The sequence below is a fragment of the Xiphophorus couchianus genome, chromosome 9 (genome assembly GCF_001444195.1).
Source record: "Xiphophorus couchianus chromosome 9, X_couchianus-1.0, whole genome shotgun sequence".
In the NCBI taxonomy this organism is placed as follows: Eukaryota; Metazoa; Chordata; class Actinopteri; order Cyprinodontiformes; family Poeciliidae; genus Xiphophorus; species Xiphophorus couchianus.
This window is the reverse complement of record NC_040236.1, coordinates 18,030,501-18,054,098: the sequence shown is the minus strand read 5'-3', so window position 1 is coordinate 18,054,098 and position 23,598 is coordinate 18,030,501. Positions and strand designations below refer to the sequence as shown.

At 39.6% G+C, this 23,598-nt stretch overlaps 1 protein-coding gene across 1 annotated transcript in view; it reads right to left on the bottom strand.

The window, feature by feature from the left end:
* The window catches only part of ncanb (neurocan b), a 171,406-nt gene that overhangs the window by 94,989 nt on the left and 52,819 nt on the right, over positions 1-23,598 (bottom strand). Inside the window, exons 3-8 of the mRNA XM_028028165.1 lie at positions 21,121-21,350; positions 20,844-21,012; positions 13,508-13,682; positions 11,951-12,078; positions 8,295-8,588; positions 5,781-6,644 (exon numbers count right to left, since the gene is read on the bottom strand). Coding sequence (XP_027883966.1) covers positions 5,781-6,644; positions 8,295-8,588; positions 11,951-12,078; positions 13,508-13,682; positions 20,844-21,012; positions 21,121-21,350 — 1,860 coding nt within the window. The remainder of the gene's footprint in view (positions 1-5,780; positions 6,645-8,294; positions 8,589-11,950; positions 12,079-13,507; positions 13,683-20,843; positions 21,013-21,120; positions 21,351-23,598) is intronic.

The following is a 23,598-nucleotide window of genomic DNA, read 5'->3' as shown; positions in this document are numbered from 1 at the left end:
AAGAGCCTTGTAGCCAGACATAATTGTCCTATTAATAATCCAAATAGGTAATTACATAGTTTTACTTTGCACGCTGATGGAAGTGGGAATAATTAAACACATTAATCTGGTTTGATCATCTACGTAATGACCCATGTAACAAATAAAATGTGACGATTAGGTGAAGGTTTGGATGATTTCATGGCAGCGTTTAGAGCACCGGTTAAGTTCATCTGTGCTGCTGTAAATCTGTCGGCAGCAGACCGAGAAGAAAGGAAAAATCAACCCGAAGCAGAAACGCTGCAAAACAAACTTATAATAAGCCCCTTTCAGACTGTAATTGCGTGCTTCCAACTGTAAGTGCCTCTGCCTCGGCTGCGTTCACTCCACTTCACCGGGGTAAGCGGGCTGCAAGAATCTCCTGGGTCAGGCAGACATGATATTAAATTGTGAGAGCGGAGCCCGACAAAGGGAAGAAGGGAAGGGGAGCTGGAAACAACGTACCATCTACAGATACGGCGTCTAATAAAATCCACTGAGGACTTATTGCAGGGATCTATGAACCATGTCAGGAGCATCTACATTACATTTTTCAATGGAACCAGTTCAGGCTCAGGGGTGATTGGGTTGATGTGAGACGTGTTGTGTATGTGTGTGTGTTTTTGTTGTTTTTTTTTTTTTAAAGGGAAAACGTGGAATTAATAGAATCAAAGAATTGTTTGATAGTTAAAAAAAACCAATACTTACAGACTGAAAAAATTTGTGTGTTAGCCTGCAAGATATACTCTCTTTCAATTTAAGGGCGCCAAGCATGCCTAAATGGAGAATATGTTGAATTAAAAGTAATTTCCAAATCTGCTTTTTGAATAATAAGTCTAGTTTATGACAAAAGAGAGAATTTACCACAAGCTGCTTTCCCTTCATTGTGAATTCATCTGGTTGTCAAGCTGTCCAAATATAATCAGTGGCTAGTTTCTGGAAAGTCATCCTGACCTAGACCTTGTCAATTGAACATCTCCAGAGGGAGATAGTCATGTGATTGTGCAAATCTGCAAAGTGCCTTTCAAATGAGTGACATCGTGTATTTTCCAGGCACATAGTGGCATTTTATAACATAGTCAAGTAACTTTTTTTTTTTTTTTAGAAAAATGCAATATATAGCAAACATAACTTAAAAGAAACTTAACTGGCAATCTGACATCTCAAGTTTCAAGGATTTGTTTTCCAAATATGCATGAAAGAATCAGAGAAACACTCCATGTATGTTTTTTGATGAGAAAATAACATTGTAACATGATATAAACCTAAAAAAGTTGATTTTACAAAATACTGCCCCTTTAAAATGGCTGGGTTTTCGATTTCTCCCCAGAATGGCTGAACAGGGCCAAAAGGCCCTGAGTCCACCCTGACGACTCTGATGGCTCAAATTAGCATTCTTCTTCAATTGTAAATGTGGCCGTTGACCGTCAGGCCAGAATGTAGGAATGTGAATAGTCCATGTTGGGGGTGGGTATCTATGATACCTGCAGGAGATCAGATCTCCTGTAGGTAGTGCTCTTCAGTTTAGTTTTGAAGCATACATGAAGTGTTTTTGGAGAGATGTGACCTTTTGCAGCTGATCCATGATGTTGTGCTGCATTATCCAGGTCATTTTGCCAAATGTACATAGAGTTTGCAAAACATACAATCTGTTTCAAAAAATATGCAAAGGTTTTTCTAAAAGAAATTAGTAATGTTTCTCTTTGAAATAAAGCTAAGAGGGTATTAATTGTGTTGATCCACCTCAAAAAAATCATGCAAAAAGTGTAAGCAAAAGAAATCTGGGAGACTTAGCACATGCAAATTTGCATGCAGCCTTTTGTGCTGTGGAGGATAAATAGGTGACTGCTTCACCTATTTAGTTCACAAGAACTAATGGCATTTATTTCAGTCATAATCTTGCGGGGGGTGACCAAGGTTCCATCACTATGTGACAGCTGGTCAGCAAACCTGGCAAACATGATTGACATGGCAGCACTGAATGCACATGTGCTTTATCAGGCATGCATTGGGGTGCAGGAGAGACGGGTGGACTTCCTGGTTGAGCTTGCAAAAGAGTTGGGTAACTCTCATGTGAGTGAGAAGAAGGCACACAAGGAGAAACTGCTTCGGCAACAACCTTCCACACCCAGCTCAGGCAAAAGGGCGAAGTGTCAGGTCAACCATCGATGCAGGATGCGTGTCCTGAGGCCGAAACATCATCAGTGATCCCTCACACCCCCACCATGGACTGCTCTCCCTGCTGCCCTCTGGAAAGAGGTTCTGCAGCATCCGGTGCAGGCCCGCCTGGTTCCGAAACAGCTTTTTCCTACTTGCCATCAGACTGCTGAACTCTTAACTGGACTGCACTCAAAAACTGGTCTCCACTTTATACCTTGCACATGTACATAGCTAAATAACTTCTATTTTACTGTCAGTCCTGCACTTTATATTTTATATTTAGATTTATATTCATATTTTATACTGTATTTTATTTTACTCACATTGGAACCTCAAACATTATCCTGAGCCGTATGCAACGAAATTTCGTTCTGTACACACCCTGTGCATTGAAAATGACAACAAAGTCAGTCTAAGTCGAAGTCTAAGGAACAATTGTGCAACTGTGAGATGCGTTGAGGCCATTACCAGGGTACTTCTAAGGTAATGGCCCTAGGTAATGGCCCTATTTACTGAACAAAAGGGCTTCAGTGCAACGGGCTTCAGGCCAGTTGGACTATCTCTAGCCTGAAGAGGTATATGTCCAAATGGCCTAACTCCAGCCATTCTAGTCAGGAGGGACAAGTGGAGATCGAAACGTCTCCCATTTCCTACCATGATTCCATTGAACATGTTGAAAATTTGAGCTTCTACCATCGGGTAAAAGATTCAGCTAAAAAGCATAGACCACTGGATAGTAATTATATTTTGTTCAATCTGTCGTTTTCATTTATATTGTTTTCAGTTTTGACGTATCTTTTTATACTGCTATTGTAGCAACAATGAAAAGTATATTTTGATTTTTTTTCTGCTATGAAGATGCTATTTATTTGGCTGAAATTATTCCACTCTCAGTTTTTTTATGCAGTTTTTAATGTTGCAGCAAATCAAATATCAACAATACCTATTTTGTGCCAGTAGTTGGCAACAACCTCAACGCTTTAGCGATGAATGTTTCACCAGAATGCATTGCATCCATGGCAAAGCAAAGCAAAGCGTTCTACTTAATCAAAAACTCAACATGTCACTTTTAATTGCAAAGGACCGCTGTGATCCAGCAGACATCCTGCAGTGTGCTGTGGCAGAGTTAGCTCAACCCTCTGATGAGTCCATAGGAAGGAACCTAAGCTTGGCAGTTTCCCATCACAGCAGCTTCAGAGAGAGAGAGAGAGAAAAAAAGAGAAAAAACTCTTCACCTCACCGTCTTTTCTCCATCTTTCTCGTTTCCTCCGATTCCTTGCTGCGGTCTTGTTTGTTCCCCACCCTCTACTGTGATCATTAGCGTCTACCTTCAGAGGAGCCGGGCCCTTAATTGGCTGAGACGTAGATGGAGATTGGAGTGAGCAGAGGCGCAGGCCTGCCTCCGCGTTAATTGGATAAGGCTGTAAATAATGCATGGCGACTAAAGCTTGAGTTTTCGTTAATACCTTGATATGGAGTTGCCAGGGGATTTCAGGTAACACAACGGTGAGTATTAATATTAATAAAGCCAGGAACTGTAAGGTGAGAAAAGCAGAGCACTTATTGAATAATTCTTCTAGCTGTCTGCGTGAGAGTGTTTGCCTTACTCTCTGTCCTCTCCTTTTGTCATGGCTATTAGAAGCAAAGCTGCCTCCCTTCGCCATGAGCTGTGCTACACCTTCGTCTACAGCTTTTGTGTGTCTCCCCAGTCTATTATTATTATTACGGTAGATGTATTGCTTGGTTAGTTTTCGGTGCAGGAATCTTCTAGCTTGTACGATGCCTTAGAGAAGTAATAATACCTCTTAATCGTCTTTTTAACCTAAAATTTCATTAGATTTTTTTTCTCAGGTTTGGGTTATAAATTATGCATGATTTAGATTTCTTTTATGATCAGAACTAATGTGTGGTATGCATATTCATTCACCCCCCTTCACTGTAGTCCTCATAAATGAAAGCCAGTGCAACCAGGTGTCTCTGGGAGCCATCTGAACAGTAAACAGAATCCATTTGTCTGTAATTTAATCCCAGATTAACTGCAGCTGTTTGCTGACGTCCTCAGCAAGTTTGTTAGAAAACATTATGGAACAAGCAGAGTCATGAAGACCAAGGAACATGGCGGACATGCCAGAAGAAAAGTTAAAGCGGGATTAGGATTTAGAGCAACATCTAAAGCTTGGAGGCCCTGTTTTTTTTTTCTCATCTTCGAAATGAAAAGAGTGTGGCACAACCTACCAGGACATGGTAGGTTGTGCCATTTAGACTTATGGGCCAGAAAAGGAAAACATTAATCAGAGACTCATGGAGCTGTAAATATTCTTTGCTATGGTGGGAAAAATCTATTTGAAACACTCCACAATGCGACGTTTATGGAATTAAAATTGTTTTTTTTTTAATTATTGAAAGGAGATAATCAGAAATCTGCTCTGCAAAGTCATGTTGTGGATATCTAGGTGATGGTCGGAAGAAGCAAAAGATGTAACTTTTTGACTTGTGTGCAAAAGGCTGTATGTGGTAGAAACCTAAGACTCTGAAAAGACCTCACTCATAAAACATGTGGTAGACAGCAACATGCTGTGAGGACTCCTTTCTTCTGCAAGGACAGGGAACCTGGGGAGGGTTTATAGGAAGATGAATGGAGCTTAATGCAGAGCAATTCTGGAAGAAAGCCTATTAAACACTGGGAGAAAAAAACCCACTCAGACAAGGTTTCACCTTCCAGCAGGACAACCCTTTACCTTGAGAATTTGTGGCATGATTTGAGCCTTAATGATCCCAGACGTCCTTCATTCAGTCTGGTTGACTTTGAGCAATTTTGCAAGAAGAATGGGCAATAATTTCAGTCTCAACAAGAGAAAAGCTGATAGAGAAACACCCTAAGAAACTTTGCCCCACATTGACTCATTGAATAGATATCCAATCCACACTATTCAGGAAATGGGAAAAACCCTGCATACTTTATCCTTCCCACATTAACTCTCTGTAAAGTCGCAGTAAGTCTGTTAAAATTAGGGTTTTTAAAGCATATCAGCTGAAAATAAACTGTTGACCTTTTCTATCCACACATTCCTCAAAGAAGGCCTTCTTGTGTTTTTGGTTAACAAAGACCAAAATTCTATTTTGTTTTCTTTTCATTTAATTTATTCACCACATTTAATCTTTTAAGCCTGATGCATCTTTGACTCATAGGAATAAGCTTCAAGTTTGGATGCAGGTCGGCTTTGTTTTGAACGAGAGGAATTCAAGCTCGCCAGGCTTGCACGGCAAACAAAGCACCGCCGATAGGTTTCTATACAGTACATGACGCCTCCCTTTTGTTTGTTTGCAATTACAGTTTAATTAAATTTCACGCGATGCCTCAAATTGCCCTGCGGAGGAATATATTACAGGATCCTCGAGGGGAAAGAATTGAAAGTGTAGCGCAGAGGTTGAGACTGTTTGAAAAGGGTGACATAACTAGATCCCGTATTTACCAGCAGCATTTAAATGCACCATGCCTCCATTCAAAGCCAAACAGTTTCTGTTCGGCTTGAATTCAAACGAAACAGCATTGCTTTTTTAAGTTCATGTCGGACATGTGAAAATCACAGATGAGGTCTTACCATTAAACGTGGATTGCAGGTTGTCAATGATCAAGCTGGTTCCTCCGTTCGCAGGGTGAGCGCTGCTGGGCTTCTGCTCGGTATTTTGGATCGTAGGCACCAGGTTAATGAGAGGCATCAGCTCTTTTTCCTGCTCTGACAGCCCCTTTTCTGAATTCTGCAGTCCGCTTTTGGGAGCCCTGGGGGGGAAAGTGCCACTTCTGTGCTCCAGGATGGCATTGTCCATGCTGCCCTTGTTTCCGCCGGATTTAGGGATACTCAGATTTTCGCCAAACGCCTCTCCCTGCGTTTGATTCTCTGCAGCGTTTTCCTCAGGCAGTGTGGGTCCCCTCTCTGTCTTGTCAGTCCCTTTGCTCCCTGTCCAGAACTTAAAGGGCCTCATGAGAGTGTTAACAAATTCAGTGAGAAGACTGTAACTTGCCTGAGGCTGAGGGGTGGAAGAATCAACGGAGGACAACACTGGCACGTCTGATCCAAGATAACTGCGATCCAGGTCCTCATGAGCTGAAACCCCACGCCTCTCTGCACTTTCGAGGTCCGGGAAGCCAGAAGTGATGTTGCTGCCAGCTCCATCAGATGCGTCTATCGGGCCGATCGTGGATCCATTGTGTCTTTCATCCCACTTTTCCTCAGGCTTCAAGTCGATTAAATCATGCTCTTCGGATGTCTCGGACGACTCGTCGTTCTTACTAAATGAGGGGCTTACGGTTTTGTTTAAGGAAAACCAGTCAGCCCAGATGGACGTTCGGGCGGAGGGGCCCCGTCTCTGGGCTTCAGTGACTAAAGACGAGGCCTCCAATGCTGGTCTCCGAGGCTGGAACGAAGCCTTCGCCTCAGAAGCCTGGATCGCTGCTGGCTGGTGGCCTGCAACACACAACATTCACATTTCGCTTCACTTGCTTTATCTGCAGCTGCACAACACCTATCATTATAATCAGTGCTGGAGTGAATGCAAAACATAAAAACGACACGTCTGCTTGAGGTTCTGATTTTTCAAAACAAGCTCCTGTCATTTTAAACTAACAAATATAAATAGGTCTTAATGAGATTTGTGTAAGTAAAAATTGTTATCAAACAAATCACATTACAATTTAACATCTCACTTTAGCAGGCATGATTTGTATTGAATATTAATGCAAATGTGCAGATGGATTCATCCATCATATGTTTGTTTTGACAGATTCTCAGGCGCTCTGTTTCCACGCCGCTCTTGCTCACTTAAAATGATTTGAGGTAATGCAAATGGTTCACTTTAGCGATGACACTTTGAAAGATGAAACTGGCATTTTTCTTCATCTATGGAAATGTCAGTCTCGAAAATGAAGCCGGTACATTTTATAGTCGGCGCAAGACGACAAACCAATACGAGGCCATAAAATTAGAAGCAATAAATCAGTGACCCAGCTGAAGTGCATTGGGATCAATGTGAAAATAAAACTGTAACTTGCAACTTTGTCACATCATGACCACAAACAGTAACTTTGGGCGGATTTTGAGTTTCAGATTACATAAAGTAGCGCATATTTGAAAAGGTGATGGAAAAGAATACATGTTTTTAATTTTTATTTTATTTTCACAAAAGTAAACGGCGTGCCATTCATTTGTATTCAGCGCTGCTGAGTTAATGCTCTACATCTATTCTCTATGGTTACAGAAAGTCTCGTCTAGATTATCACATTTAGACACTTAAACTTTTGCCTATTCTTTTTTTGCAAAATAACTTTATCCCCATCAAATTGGATGGCAAAGCAAAGCGGAATATCATTTTTCAATTATTGCCAAGTATATTCTATTAAATTTAGGTCTGCACTTTGTCTGGTCCTTCTGTCATAGTCTTAAGCCTTTTGCATCCTCTTATTAAGTCAGTAATACCACGTGTTTAGCTTCATTCGCTTCCCCACACTGAAACATGAGGTTGTCATGTTTCAGTGTCTAGATGTTTGTATAGTGTGACGTGTTAGTCTACTCCTTGCAGCTCCTGAGATGATCAATGCTCAATGTTTTTTTTTTTTTATAATTTAACCTTTCATTCAATTTCAGGTAAAAATTTAGTAGTAAATATAGTAAATATTTAGGAGTAAAGTATTAAAAGTGTTTAGAAGAAAAAAACTAAATCAAATTATGTGCTAGAATGTTGCGTGTCACAACGTGACAAAAATCTGGACCAGCTCAGAAGATGTGGATAGTTTTTCTGTAAATTCTTCAACTTTCATCTGACTCGAGATGAAATGGCAACGTCAGCCAATAATCAATGTTCTTTGTTCTCGCCTCTTCCTCTTTTCATCTGTCTCTCAGCCTCCTCTGCACCCAACACACCAGCTCTCAAATCCACCAGGAGGAACACAAATGTCACAGGCTTCCTCCAACTCCTTCATGTGTGACACACACACACACACTTAGTGCTAATTAAAAATCTGAATGGGAAGCAAGTCCCGAGACCTCACAATTGTTGCTATGGCAATTACCCAAACAGTTTTACATTGACTTTATCAGACACCAGAGAGCTCTCGGTACCGCTGTAGCAGAAGGCGTCGAAGAGGGCGGTGGTGTCCGGGAAGCCGGTGCGGTTTGGGTTGTTGTAGACCGTCCGCACCCCGGGCTCGTCTCCGCCACAGTTCTTTCGTGGGACGTTGATGGGGTAACGGACGCTGCCGTCGGCCAGCCAACCGGGATCACACTGGTCAAGACCAGCCTGCCAAGCCAAGTAGAGCTGCCCGACGGTGGCCAGTTGGGCTCCCAGAGAGTGGCAGTGGGTGGAGGCGGCGGCCAGGCTCAGTTTCTCTGGCACCGTGGAGTAGAACACTTCACCTGGAGATGGAGACGTTTTTGACAGGCTTCATGGTTGATTTAGCTTAATAAATACATTTGAGTGTAGCTTTTCGTTGTTTTATGATGAAAAAGTGAATACTTTTAAGGCATGAAAGCAGCACCAGCTTCTACCCTCCTTTCACATTTTTCAAAATCAAATATCTTTAAACAGGAAGAAAATTGCTTCAGTACAGTTAAAGCCAACAGTCAAGAAAATGCAATTTTGTGTTCAACTCAACTCAGTAATCAAGACAAAGTGAAATGAAATGATGGGGAACCAATTAAAAAGGAAACTAACTGTTAGAAATAGTTGCCATTAGTGATGAAAATAAGCAAGAAAAAGAATGTTACGTATGCAGATATGAAATAATGCTCTGTAATGGACGAGGCAACCTGTCCAGGATGCAGCTTGCCTTTTGCCCTTTTACCTCTAGGTCTAAGCACCAGCCTCCAGCAGCCCGTCAAAATTCAGTAGATATAGGCAAATAGACGGATGCATATTTTTCACAATGTTCTACTGAGTCATTTATTGAAAAAAAGATAATTAATTGAATCAGTCAGCCTTTGCCTCCTTAGCATCTCGGTGGCATTCTACATATAAATAAAGTGTAAATAGCTCTAGAAAACTCTGACCTTTCTCCATTACATTTGATGATACCTGCGGCTGGACCACCTCTTAATAAACGACCCAAATAAGCTCACCCACTGAGAAGGTCAGACTGTGGTTTTAAAAGCCTGCTGTTGTATTAGTTGTTCTCCGGAGTACAGAGGAGGTCATTAAAGTACAGCAAACATCCAATTTCAGCCTGGCAACCAAAATTAAATAAAATATCAAGGTGGATTATGTACTGGGTTATTATTTGGTCTGGAGATGCCTTTCAAAATTAGCATTGATGGCTGACTCAAGTCCGTACAGACTGTTTATGGATCAGAAACAGGTTGCAGATAAAGTACTCTGAGAATATTTTAAAACTCCGACAAACTTTTTTATCATACCGTTGTATGGTTTAAATTGCTTTTGGCAGAGAACAGGCTGGAGTGACCAGTTTTCTTTAGAGAAGTGAGAAAGGCAGTCGCCATTCTCCACCTGCTGTGGCGCCCAGCCAGACAAACTTGAGGGCTACTACTATTTTTTTTCCTCTTAGAATGCAAACAATATTTAAAGTCATGGAAAACAGTTCTGGTGGAAACATTAAAATAGCAAGACCAGCCAGTCTTATTAAACTAACACTGTTTTTAAAATACAGCAGATAAATTATAAGTGTCATAAGCCATAAGATGACTGTAGGCTGGTTGCCTCAGCAAATTTAACCAGTTGACAACATGAATGCCTCATGATAAATAAGTAATTCTGTGCTTTTTTTGTGCCAAACTTTTTGTGTGCAAATGCTGTGATCATTTCCCCTGAGATTTTTAAAAAATACAAATATTTGCAAAGTCTGAACTCCCGAAGCGTTCAGAGTCTAATATAAGAAAAAATAAGTGTAAATCGATCTTGCTTCTTATTATCTTCAGAGTTCACTACACTTAATAGACCCATTTAAAATTTATAATAAATCTGAAACTTTGTAAATACCTGTTGGAGAGAAAAAGAACCTTGTATTTACCGCAGCAAGTGTCGAGCTTCTGGGAATGCAAATGCAGTTTACAGTGACAAGAAGTTTTGTGCATTATGCAAAATTAATGAAGATGTTGAAAAAGGTTTGCTTTACATCTCACAGTAAGCAAAACTAAACCTCCAACGCTGGATTTTAGCAGCTAAAATGCTGTTTACACACAGCTGAGTTTGAATTCATTGAAGTCTGAACAGGTTTAAAGGAATTTCTTCACAGCTGGGTTTGAGCAGAACTATTTCACTGCGTGATTCTGGGGAAAAACAGAAAAAAAACCAGTTGAGAAGCTGCTGGTGGAGGAACAGGAAGAGGAAGGAGAATGGGAACGTAAGGCTAACCACAAACCAGAGAATAAGGAGACAAAACTAAACACCTGCAGCATCGGGATATATTTATTTTGGTGGAGTTTTCCCCTCTGGAATGAACATTGCACAGGGGAGGAGTTTAAGCGGCAACTCAGGAAGAAAAATAGTATGCTCTAAGTGGTAGCTATAACTTTTAAAAATTTTTTAACTGTAACTACTGTGTCGAAAGGGAAATAATGAAGGTGCTGCAGCTTCTTCTCCCATGAACAGTACAACTCAAATTGCTGTGCAAACATTGATATTAACAGTGACTTGTAGGGAGAATCTACAATACCGTTCTATATGCCAACCTTAAATTATGTTAAGCAGGAGGAAAAGGGGAGAAATTAATCATTTAACAGTAAAGCCATATGAGAAGAAAATAAATAGTGGGTTACTAAAACTTCTCCTGTGTAATGTTTAACACAATATTGTGAAGTTGTTCAGAAATTAACATGAAGGGCTCCAAATCTACTGAAAACCAAACAGTATTTTAATTTGGTTTTAAGTGTTGTCGATCAGTTAGTCATTTTGAGGGGAGTTTTTCCCACTCAGTGGAGCATTGCTGCAGCTTTCAGCATAAGCCAAGACAATATTCCTAATTACTGAAGGCACTGGACACTAATAGGTTGCATAACAATAACTGGTAAAATTCCAATAGCGCAAAAAAATTAAATGTTACAAAAGTTGTAAGAAGCATTTAAAGAGGAAAATAAATAGAGGTTTATTCATGCGATATAGAGTTAGACTTCAGTCAGTAATGGTCATTTTGTTTCGACATCGTTTTATATTTTTGCAATTTGGTAGCTTTGTATCTGACCACTAATGAAAACAGGGACACACTGATTGGTGAGCAAGAGTAATTTAATCTGTAGCTGTAACTACATTGTAGAAGTGATACCGTTTTATTGTTCTGGAAATTGGAGATTGGAAATCGCACAATGACAGAAATGTTATACTTCCTTTAGGAGTACACAATCTGCTGCCTATGACAGTTTACTTAGGAATCAGTAATCCTTTAGTGTATGTTTATATGGACAATTATAAGTACTGAATTTTATATTAACGCAATACTGAGGCGATTCAAATTATTTCACGAGTAGAAGGAAAACCCCAAACAAGCAAGAGAACAAACAGCAGAGACAAACCCCATTACATTGCAGAGTAAAGGAAAACAATCGCAGGTTGTTATTAATCAAAGGCAACCCTAAACAGGTGGGTTTTACCCTCGATTTATAATATTTGGCTGTTTTGCCGTTTTTCTAGAAGTTTGTTCCAGATTTATGGAGCATAGAAGCTGAATGGTGATAATCCATGCTTGGTTCTGGTGCTGTAGATGGAAAAGCAGACCAGAACCAAAAGACCTGCTTGAATTAACTTAAATTAATGGCTTCCTAGCACTTACCTTGAAGTTTTTTTGCAAAGCAGTAGACATCAAACAGCTCATCAGGAGCCCTATTGCCATAGTTACGCACACCGGGTGAGTCCTCCCGATCACCATAGCAGCCGGGCCGAGGTGACTGGATGGGATACCTGCAGAGGAAACCAAGTGGAAGGAGCAAACACAGAGAGAGTTAAAGAAGAAAGAGCAAGATTTATATGGCTTGGCCATAAAAAAAGCAGCCGCAGACAGACCGAGTCCCCCAGGGATGGGTCCATGCTCCCGAGTAGAAGATGAAAACCCAGCAACACTTTTATCATTTTCTGCTCTGAATACAGCAAGTTTAAAGACATCTTCCCAAGGAAAACCCCCCCCAAAAAACTCAAATCCAGAACCCTGGCAGTGAAAAAAAGTAGAATCTATGTCCTGCCAAAAGCAGGATGTACACTGTGTATATTCCCTTAACTCTTTTTAATTGTTTTGTTTTCAGCTATATTTTACTGTCAAGTTATGCATAAACTGTTGTGATATATTTCATAAGACAGAAGCAGAGAAACAGTGAGAGAAGGAGAGGCGAGAAGCAAAGAAGAGGGTAAAACAATCAGTAATTCCTTCAGTGACTCGGTATGCCTGAACAGCAGAAAGAAACAGCGATCCATATTGGGGCCAAACTTTTATACTTATTCCTCCAGAACATTGATTTGTAGCACCAGGGCACAACAAAGAACCTGATTAAAAGATTTCAATAGGTATACAGGGACTTGTAAAAATAAACATATTATATATATATATATATATATATACCTTTGGTGTCTGTGGCTTCTGCTGCTCTATTTCTGTTTGTGGCTGAACAAACAACAATGGCTTTCTTTGTGCTTTTCCTCTTGGATTAATTGGACACCTCCCTCGTGGCTGATGTGCCATCAGAAACTCTTGAATCTAGACCAATTAGTTAGCTACCAAGTAAAAACAGCAAGGCTGCAGGACAGAAGGAACAACTGGGAAAAAAGAAGTGTCACTGCAAGGAGGCAAAGAAGCTGTCAGGAGGACAACAAACAGAATGTCTGCCTGCTGAAGCAACAGTGATTTGGAATTAAAATGGAGATACGGGGAATTAGACAAGATCTCATTGGGAGTTGTTTTTTTTTTCAGGGGATTTAATAGAAAATGGTAAAATAAAGCACATGCGAGCCTCCTTACAGACGGCTCTAATGGTGCAGATGTAACTAACTCATTTTCCAGCCATCAAACAAGCAATCAGTTTCAATTCTATTGCATGGTTTTAATTTAGAATTCACATATTTTGACAAGATAAGAAGTGAAGCTATTTGGAAGTTCTTAAAATATTCACTTACTGCAGAAAGCCTCGTAACTGAACTGACAGTCAGATATAGCTGTAGTGTGCATGAAGAGCATTCTATTCAGCCACTTGGATTCCAGACAATTGTATATCTGGCTACATTTTCGCCGAAGGAGAAATAACAGAAAAAGACGATATGCTGCAGAGAGACTCGAGTATTATTTATTCTATTTCCATAGTTTTTGGAACTCTATATAGGAGAGGAAATCTTTTTGCCTCACCGTACAGTCTGGTCTGCCAGCCAGCCGGCATCACAGTTCTCATAGCCATCGGCAAAAGTTGATTGCAACTGGCCAGGTGTTGCAATGGTAGCCGAGTTCTCTATGCACACCCTCTTGGCATCAGCGAAGGACAAGGCGTAGCGATCGTGAGGGGCCCTGTAGTGGAACACTACACCTAAGATATAAACAAAGATAACGTTTTAAAATCATTGTAATGGCTCCCTGTAAGTCTCAGAATATGTTTTAAATTTATTTTAGTGACTTTTAAATAGTCTAAATGGTCTTGGGCAATCCTTTCTTGCAGAGTTGCTATTAACTTACAAACAGTGAGATCCTCAGGCAATTGTCTATTTACAGGCCCAAGAATACTTAAGGAAATACTGCTCTCCAGTATTACGACAGCCATCTGTGGACCAGTGTGCTCTCTGAGTGCCACAGAGAATGTGGCACTCAGACACTTTTTGGCTGCAGTTCCTGAACCGGATCATCCGCGCTCAGTCCACACATTTTAAAAAGGTACATTTCATTTTGTGGGGTTATTGTTTCTAGTTCTGTGTAGCACTTTGACCTGCTTTTAGTAGGAAGGGTGCTTTATAAATAAAAGTGATTGATTGATGGATGAGACACAAGACACTAGAACAAGCAGGGAGGCTGCTCCAGAAAACAATACAAATTTACGGCCTGCGCCCTGCAAATCTAAGCACGTTTTATGAACAGCAACCTTGTGCCATTAAAGCACGAGCACGTTCATCCGCGGAGGTAAACAATGGAGCCCTCTAGCTCTAGTCATCATGTGTTGACATTGTTCCATCTGTGCAGGACAAACCAGCAGAGTTGGGGTTCAGCAACCTGTGTGTAATGTACATGTCTCTGATTTACCCTTTGTATACAGTGTGTGACAAGCAGTGGGGATATTTATCTTACTGCTTTAGCTCTACACACAGAGTCCCTGTGCTGAATTTTGCCCGCTCCTAAGTTCATGATGGAATGACAAGCAAGGCAAACAAAGAAACAGAGCAACAATGCTTTCTATAGCCGGGCAATCCTACCAGGGTGTAAAATCCCTGTCACTCAGCGGCTGCTGGATGTGGGTACCAACAGCGCTGTCAGGTCGCATATTAAAGTTAGATGCATAGATGGAAAGCTTTCAGCAGGTATGTGTATTGAATTTTTAAAGGCAGTGACTCTTTAGCATTTTTACGACAAGTATCACATTAGTGTTGCGTTCTGTTGTCTTAAAATGAAACTATCAAAGTTAAAAGTTTCACAGTCAGAATTCTAAATTTCAGGTTGGAAAATCAAAATGGCTGTCTTGCATATAAAACATAGGGATAGTTACAGTGAAAAGAAAAATAACATTTATTCAGACTTTTGGTGATTAGTATCTTGTTAGATCTTTCAGGCACCGTTATGTACAACCATTTGTGTGAATACAAATCAGAGAAATGCATATTGGTATTCATCTGGCCACACGGAGCACATCCATTTGAAAAACCCACAAATTATAATCTTTGAACTGAAGCAGTTTGTTATGCTTTGATTGTAGTCTTACATCAGCATGAATTATCTCATAATAAACAAGGTATGATTTCAAACCAGCTAAAAATGTATGTCATAATTTATGTCACACTGGGAAATGCTCTGGCTTTGTTACATAGCATGAACAGTACTGGGCCTCATATGCATGTTGATGTGCACTGATGGTCAGCTGGCTGATACATGACTTCTTTGGTCTTTTTTTGTTATGAGTATCAGAAAGAGAAATGTTGTTTATTGGATATGTTTTCAGTTAAAAAAAACCCCCATAAACATTCAAGGCATGACAAATGAAGGAGAGCTGTTTTATAATAACTTAGTATAAGCTGATTGACAAACTGTTCTTTAAAAAATAACAGATAGCATAAGGTGATTACCTTTTCTTAAAACTATGACACCGTTAAATTGTAGTAAGAATGATAACAAGCAGTCAAAATACTGTCATCGGAGCTTGTGCCACAATGTGCAAACCAAGGCTTCAGGGTACGCACAAATGCTGAAAAAGGGTGGTGAGAAAATAAAATTGACTAGAGGAAACTAGCTTAGTTGAACTGTGAAAGATTCACACGTCCATCTACCAATCTCTGCCTGACATTCACACACCCCTGAGAACCATCCAGTGTCATACAAGCTTGTGTGCTTCTGCCTCCTTTATCCTCTATGACTTTGTCTGGGAAAGTGAGAGATTCCATGTGAGACGGATGCCAAAGAGGCAGTTTAAGTATAAGAATAACAGAACAGGCTTTAGTGTGAAAAAGCTAGCACCAGTGTTTTGAACATAAGATGCAAACAGAATTCTCCTCGGTCTCTGCAGACTATCTGACTATTCGGTCATTCTCCTTCTCTGAGCTATATGGAGCATAAACCCTCTGAAATATCTCCTTTTTTTTCTTGCCCTTATTTTCATCCTCCATCCCTTTGATTTGAGGCTGTGGGACTTTGTCCAAATAGAGATGCTAATTTGCTCGTTAATATGTGCGCAGGAGAGACAAATAACTTTCCTTTCAGTAAGAGGAAACCCTGTCCTGTTCCACAAGAGGGTTGAATGCCCAGCACCTTATGTCTATTTTTACCCTCAGCATCTTTGCACATTCTCACATGGTCTCTAAGGGGAAGAGCAGAGAGGCACCATATGTGACTGAATGATGCCCTCATTTTAGCATGGTGAGTAGCTGGTACTCTTTGCCCCCCTGGCAGGGTGCAGCGTACTAGGCAAACTCTGTCTGTCATTGTTAGACAAAAAAAACAAAAAAAGAACAGTATTAATTTGTGAAAGCAGAAAAAGCACACGCAGAATTTCAATTCAAGATGACTCTGAAACAACAGGAATAAAACTTGCATCCAAAACATAAAGGTTAGGGCATAATTCTATGAAATATGCTCATCTGCTTTCTTGCTAAGAGTTAGGAGGAAAAACTGCTCTTGATTCTTGGTGCAAAATTACAGAATAAAAACTGGAAATTAGACAGGACCTGCTTAATAAATCTTTTTTAATGTGGAGTTTTAAAACTCATAAATTATCACAGCAATACTACTAACTTGGATTTTTTTATACCTTGGTTAGTTTTATGAGAATGACTAAGACAGTCCAGTTTAAAATCCAAAGAAGAAAACAATGTAATTATCTCTAAAATCATTCTTAGATATTAAACTGATAAGACTTTAATGCAAGATGTCATGAAACAAATCACAATGAGAGCACATAGGAGTCTCTATAGTTTCTAATCACTAAAATAATATTCCAACAAGCAGTAAGTTGATGTGTTGCTTGTTAACTAAGAATTATTATAGATTGTATTTACTGCCCAACATATACTAAATAACTATTTAGGTTTAGATATAAATAAATGTAAACGTGCCACATAAGAATAAATAAAATGTTATACTAAGCGACTATACCATTTCTTTAGATTTACAAAGTTGTTGATTTTGTTAATATAGACTAACTTTCAAGTCGATCAGTGTCTACTATTTATTCAAAAATGAGAAAAAACAGTATAACAAGATATTCAAATGAGATGTCTGTTTGTAAAGAAGGGCCAAAAATGAAATTTCTACTAATAAAGTTTCATTTTCCCACAGCGACAACAACAATTTCATCATTTAGAGGAACGGAAACAGAAACAAGATGTGAGCCTATTTTCTTACAACCAACAATTTCCTCTTAACATGTTGCACTCATTTTCTCCTTTCACTCAACTCTGTTTTTTATTTTTATTTTGTTTTTTAAACAGTTATGGAGAATAGCGGTGAACAGATTCTCCACCAGCCCACCAATAATTGGCCCAACGGGGACATAGCTTTTTTTAATGTCAGTGCAAAATTATTTTGTAGCTTTTTTTTAAACACATCTACAAGGACTACCAATGAATGTGAAACACATAATATCTATGCCTCAAGAATAATAGCAAACAAAATTCCTTTATAAATTTCAGAGCTGTATTTAAAGCGGCTCAAACTATTATGGAGCATAGCACAAATATCTTCAGAAAACATTTCAGAGTTGCATAATATCTGCCTCCTGACTTATGTTAGTTGTATGAAGCCACTTACAAATCTAAAATGGATAAGTCTTGTAAAGCAAATATATGAATAAGTAATCACAATTGCTTTTTAACCATCTTCAGGGCTGACACACCATCTCAGTCAGTGACATGATGTCATATGTTAGCACTATCCATGTAGCTGTTGGGCTGCATCCAAGAAACATGACGGTTTAGCCCAGGAGAACACAGGAAAAGCAAAAATGGCAAAAAAGAGGACAGAGGCAATCAGAGAGAGATAGAATGAATATGTAGGAGAAGAAAGTGAAGATTAAAAAATTAAGCACAGTTCTGAGGATGAAATGAGTGGTGTGGAGTATGATGTAATGATACAGCCGAGCAGTATCAATACTTGCGAATTACCAATTTGATACCTGAACAGAATTAGCGAGAAGGCTGGAGCACTGTCACGTCGCAGGACTTGCCAATAAAGACTAAACAGCAGAGGCGGTTGCTCTTCACTGGCTTCATAAACAGTTTCACTCTGAACAAGTGGCATTGATTGGCCAAGAGTTGCAGGACACAGGCTCTCAAAAGCATCATATCAGGGTTAATGAAGATGCTGCTATTTAAGAAGGGAAAACTGGGCTCTAAAAAACCTAGAAAAATGGAAAACAGATAAGACACAATTGCCAGATTTTTCCCTGTTGTAGTTTGCACGTATTCCCTTAAGGGTAATTTATGGACAAGGAGAAAATGATGTTTGTGCTACTTAAAACAGTGGCTATTGTAGCATGCTGTGCCTCTCAAAAATAATAAGGTCACTGCATTTAGAGCTGATGTTGGCTATATTTATACAAGCAAAGTTTGCTCCAAGGTGTGCAGTTGCTCTGGTGATTATAGCAGCTTGCCATTAAACATAAACTTGAGTGAACTGGACATAATGTGGCGACAGCTTTATAACTACAACACCTTAACAAAGTCTTTGAAACTCTCCAAGCTATTACTGAACGCCTGACTTTATTTATTAATGAACTTTAATAAAATTCCAGTCTTGACACATAGGCTAAAAGAGCTTAAAGATTTGAATCCCCCTTGCAGCTATAAGAGCAGTCTGCATGCCTTTATATATCTGTGGCCATGGAAGTGATTGGAACAACTGAATTCAATAATTTGGAGGAGGGTTTCGGTACTTTTGGTAATCTAATGTTAGTTGAAGACGTTATACCTCAAACTGGCATTTTAATAAACCCAACCATGGAGCCAACTCTTTGTTTAGTATAGCCATAAATAAAACTAAGGCTCTGTTTACACAGAGCCGATTTTCAGTGAAGCCATCACCTTTTAGTGATGAGAAATCTGATGCTTGTGTTGTCCGGCTGAAAACCACGTGACCGAACACACACGATACCTCACATTACATTGGACATGCCACCACTTTATTGTGCGTGTTTCTTTTCAAAATAAAACTGCGATGAACCGTACCGCTTTGACATATGAGGAGAGCATTTGTTATCAGCAGTGGCTGAAATGGAACTAAGAAAAAAAAAAGAGCAAAACCTCCCCCTTCTGGGAATACTTTGAGATGGCTTTGAGATGGTTAATTATGCTAAAAAATAATTAACCACATGTCCACCGGCCCCCAAATACTCGCCCTGCAGAAATTTTATAGAAATTTTTGCTATTGTTTGCAGCTTGATCAGCAAAGACCTATCAATCTCACACAACTGAAACAGACTTAAAACTGTTGGAAGAGTAAACCTCTGTGCGTAGCTAACTGTAAAAGATCAGAACCAGCTGGAAATCCCAATAAAGGAGAATTTAGAAGAATTTTAGTTTTTCAGGAACAAAGTCAAAACACAAATAACACTATCTGGCCCAACAAGCACAGCACCCCCAAGAAACTAAACCACCAAACGCCTTTATTGTTAAATCAGTCCATGACACAAGACAAAGCAAAACGATTGACAGTCTCTAATGCTGGCACTTTTGCAACCTGGTGTCAGAGTGAGCCTTTTTGTGAACACAAACCGTGGAGGTGGGAGATAGTCCACAGATGTGAAAGCACACCTGTGCAGAATGCACAGACACTGGGTTCGTTCTACGCATGCCTGGGTGGATAACAAAGACAATGACAGATAGCATTGTGCTTTGTGTGCTACTTAATGTGTTCAGTTTAGCACAAAATCTGATGAGTATATGTGTGTTACATGATTACTTGGCTTGTAGGGGCGTTTTCTAAATGAGGTGGAAGCTAAGGGTAAAACGTCCACGCGCGTTTCGATAACATGCTAACATCCGTGTAGAGGCCTGGCATGACAACTACAGCTGACTGAAGGAGGCTTGTCTCAACGTGGAACGTTTCTCCAATCATCATCCAAAAATTCTCACAGTTTCCAGACAGTGATCTTCTATAAACACAGCCTGAGTCGATGCAAGTGCAGAAATGTTATTTTGAACAAAGACGGTATTTTAAAATGACGTAGCGTTTATACAGGAATCCATTGTTATGTGCAGCATAGTCCTCACTGATCCTCTCCGAGTATCTGGGTTGATGAGTAATTATGAATAATCAATTAAACAATTATAAATATCCAAAGAAATTACAGCTGCCGTAAATCAGCACTCTGTCTCTTGTTGAAGGCAGTCTTATCGATCAAGCTGCTGTATGTGAGACATCCAATTAATTTTGAAAGCAAAATCTTATAAACAGCAGCAAATAAAGGCTCAGAGAGCCATTTTAGTCCTTGCAAGATGTCAATCAAACTGTTAGGCACAAGGATACAGAATTGATTCTTTTTTAAATTCATTTTACAAACATTTTGATTTTTGGCTTAAGAATAAGCTCAAGTTTTAGCATATTCTGTAATCTAATGCTCTTAGTGTTTGATATTAGTACAATCTAGTCATTTTGATATGTGTACAAACTTATATTAAGCAAAGTTACTAGACAGAGAAGAAATAAGACTTAAATACATAAAGGAGAACTTGCTTAATTGATTAAACTATAATTGAGTGGAAATGACAGTGAAGCTGTTATGAGCCTTAAGACTTTGATTTTGTACTTTTTCATGACACAGTCTTGTTCTGTACTATAGGTTTTCCAAATCAACAAAGGAGCAACATTTCCTGTCAAATAAAGTGTTACCAAAAACAATTTACAGTTATACAAGTAAAAAAACACAAAAGGAAATAGTCACAATCATATGCAGTTTCACAAATCCTTGAAAAGTCTTGAACCAGCACTACAGTGTGCTTCCAAGCTTCTCGTTGTTTCTTGTCTTTAACTGTTCAAATAGAGATAACACTTTGTTTACCTGTGACCTCCAGTGGAACGGTGTCCTGCTCATCATTGATGCCCACCACAACTTCACAGCGATAAAGTCCAGAGTCGCTGGACCGCAACCCAGTCAGAGCAAGACTAGCGTTGTAGCGGTCCTTACTGTACCCGGGCAGTGACACACGACCGTGGAAGGCCTTTTTCACCTGAAAAATGTGGAGAAAGAGTGAATAAAAAAGAAGAGATGGAAATAACAGTAGAGCAACAGTTAATATCCAGCGAAGTGATTCATATTTTATTGGTCACTGCTATACCTTGACCACACTGTCTTTGGCCACCAGGACCGACTGCTCCTTCTGCAGGCCGTCGGAGCCTCTCTGACCCCAAACCTTGGTCCATTTGATCCTGGGGGGCTCGGGGAAAGAGCTGGCACCAGGGCGAAGGGTGAAGAGGCAAGGGAGCAGCACCGTCTTAGACAGCTCCTCGGTAATGGTCTGATGAGTCACCTTCCGCATATTCACCACAGTGTCAGCACTGGTTAAACCTGAGGAGAGCAGAGGTAAAGGGGAAGAGAGAAGTAGCGAGATTAATCAATCCGCTCTCGTAAATGCGGCCGCTGAACGCTATTCCTCATTACTCTGAAAAGGTTTCGGTTAATTGATTCCCATGGCCGAAAAGTGCGATTTCCTTCCAGTTTCTTTAGTTCTATTATGATCCTCCTGTTTGTGGAGTAAAAGCAAAATAGTCAGAAACTCATTGAATGTCTTTGATGATTGTCAGTGATCTAGCAGAGCATTATTGTTGTAGCTGACAGAACAAGTCAGTGAATAGGGAAAATGTCAAACATGCTTGATAAACCTTACATCACTCCTTGAATGTGCATCACAAAATCAATACCAAACACCTCTTTGCTATTTAAAGCATTACCTCCAAGAAAAATGTGTTTGTCATAATATAACTATTAACAAGATCTCATATTTGTCTGCTTGTACAACACCTATAATACATGATCAAAATGCTCTAATGCCTTGTTTGACATAAAAAAATTGCATCATTTGCATTGCAGAAATAAACACCTTAGAAAAGCGCTTCCAACCTCTGATCCATATGTGCTTGTTTATATCCAACACAGTGATTTTTGTTTTCTTCTTTTTCTTGCTCCCTTATCTTTTCCTGTTATCTTTCCTGTTACATCTAAGAACAGTATAAAAAAGGCACTTCCTCTAAATTAAGTCTCTACAAATCCCAGTGGCAGTACATGCATGTTGAATCAGCCGACCAAGTTGTTAGCCACGCTGCTAGAGGCAGATCTGTCACTCAGTAGAGCACTTTGGTATAATCCTCACTCGCAGACTGACACGCTGCTCAGATGATCCCAACGTTACAAATTGATTAAAGTACTGTCTGTTGTCGCTTGGTCAACCTCAGGTAGACAATTTAGTTTTGGTGGATGTATCTCAAAATACCCGTTTCAACAACTGTTGCAGACTAAAGATATAATTGTATGGATTTGGTTTGATTTGACTTCTTCTGTGTGTTTATTTGGGGTTTCTGTGTCTTTTGAGTCTCCGTGTTGTCCTGTCATCATCATTTCTCTCAGTTACTGCGTCCACTGCATCTGCCTCACCACCTCACACTACAAATCATGACAGTAACAGAACTAAAATGCTAACATTACCCTTATTTCATCAAGTTTTGTTGAGATCTAATAAATGACATTTTAGTTGTTGTATATTTTTGATACTCTTTGACCTGAAATTTAGCGGCATTTTCAGTCTGACCATTTAAATTGGCTATTTTAAAGATAAGTGCACAGAGTCAAGCATGAAAACAAGCATTCAAAATACACCAAAGTATAAAAAGAAAGAAAAGTAAGAAAATCTCAGAGCAGGTTTCAGACTTTGAGGGAATGTAGAGCTTCGACATGGTGATCCTTTAATCGAGTCTCTCTAGAACACTCGCATTGAAAAAAGTATATGAAATTTTTTTTTCCCTAAACGAAATCTGCCATCAGACATGGCAGAAACACTATTCTTCTGTTTGCTTCTGAGTGGAATCAGTAATGTGCCGAAGAGCGATGAAGCAATAGAACGAGACCATGATGCCTCTCTGACCAACTACACACACATCAAACCACGCAGCACATGGAGTTGAGCTAAACAAATCTGGATTACAATTTAACCATGTTGTGTCATTCACTGGAACACACTTTATGTTTTTGGGAAGACATCTTTGCAGGTTGCTTAAATTTGCTCCAAACATCCAGCAGCCCTCCAGGCTGAGTTTACACTCCCCGGGCAGACGGCGTCTGAGTGAGCCACAGATGCAATTTTTTTTGGCCTAGAGAGACAATGCTGAGAAACCCGACCGCAAAAAGAAACAAGCAAAAATGAAGAAACGAGCTGAGATATCCCATACAGCAGGTCCCGAACAGCTGAATTGAAACAACTAATTTCTGTTTTCATTAGAGCGGAGTTCTGCAGCAATAAAAAATGTTTTTTTGTTTCTTTTTTATTTTAATAAATGGCCTTAGGGTTAGATGTTAATTTAAAAAAAACATTCCACTGGTCTCTCATGAAATTATATTGTCACATTGCATAAATATCAGAACAAAAACTGGGTCTGTGTCGTAAAGAGCTTTCAGACATGATTTGTTGAGAATTGGTGCCACACACATACATGGAATCGAAACTGAATGTCAACATTTGTGATGAACAAAATCACACCCTTTCATTGTTCTTTGCAGTCAGCTGGCAAATGGTTGAATCTATACTTATAACACGTTCCACAGA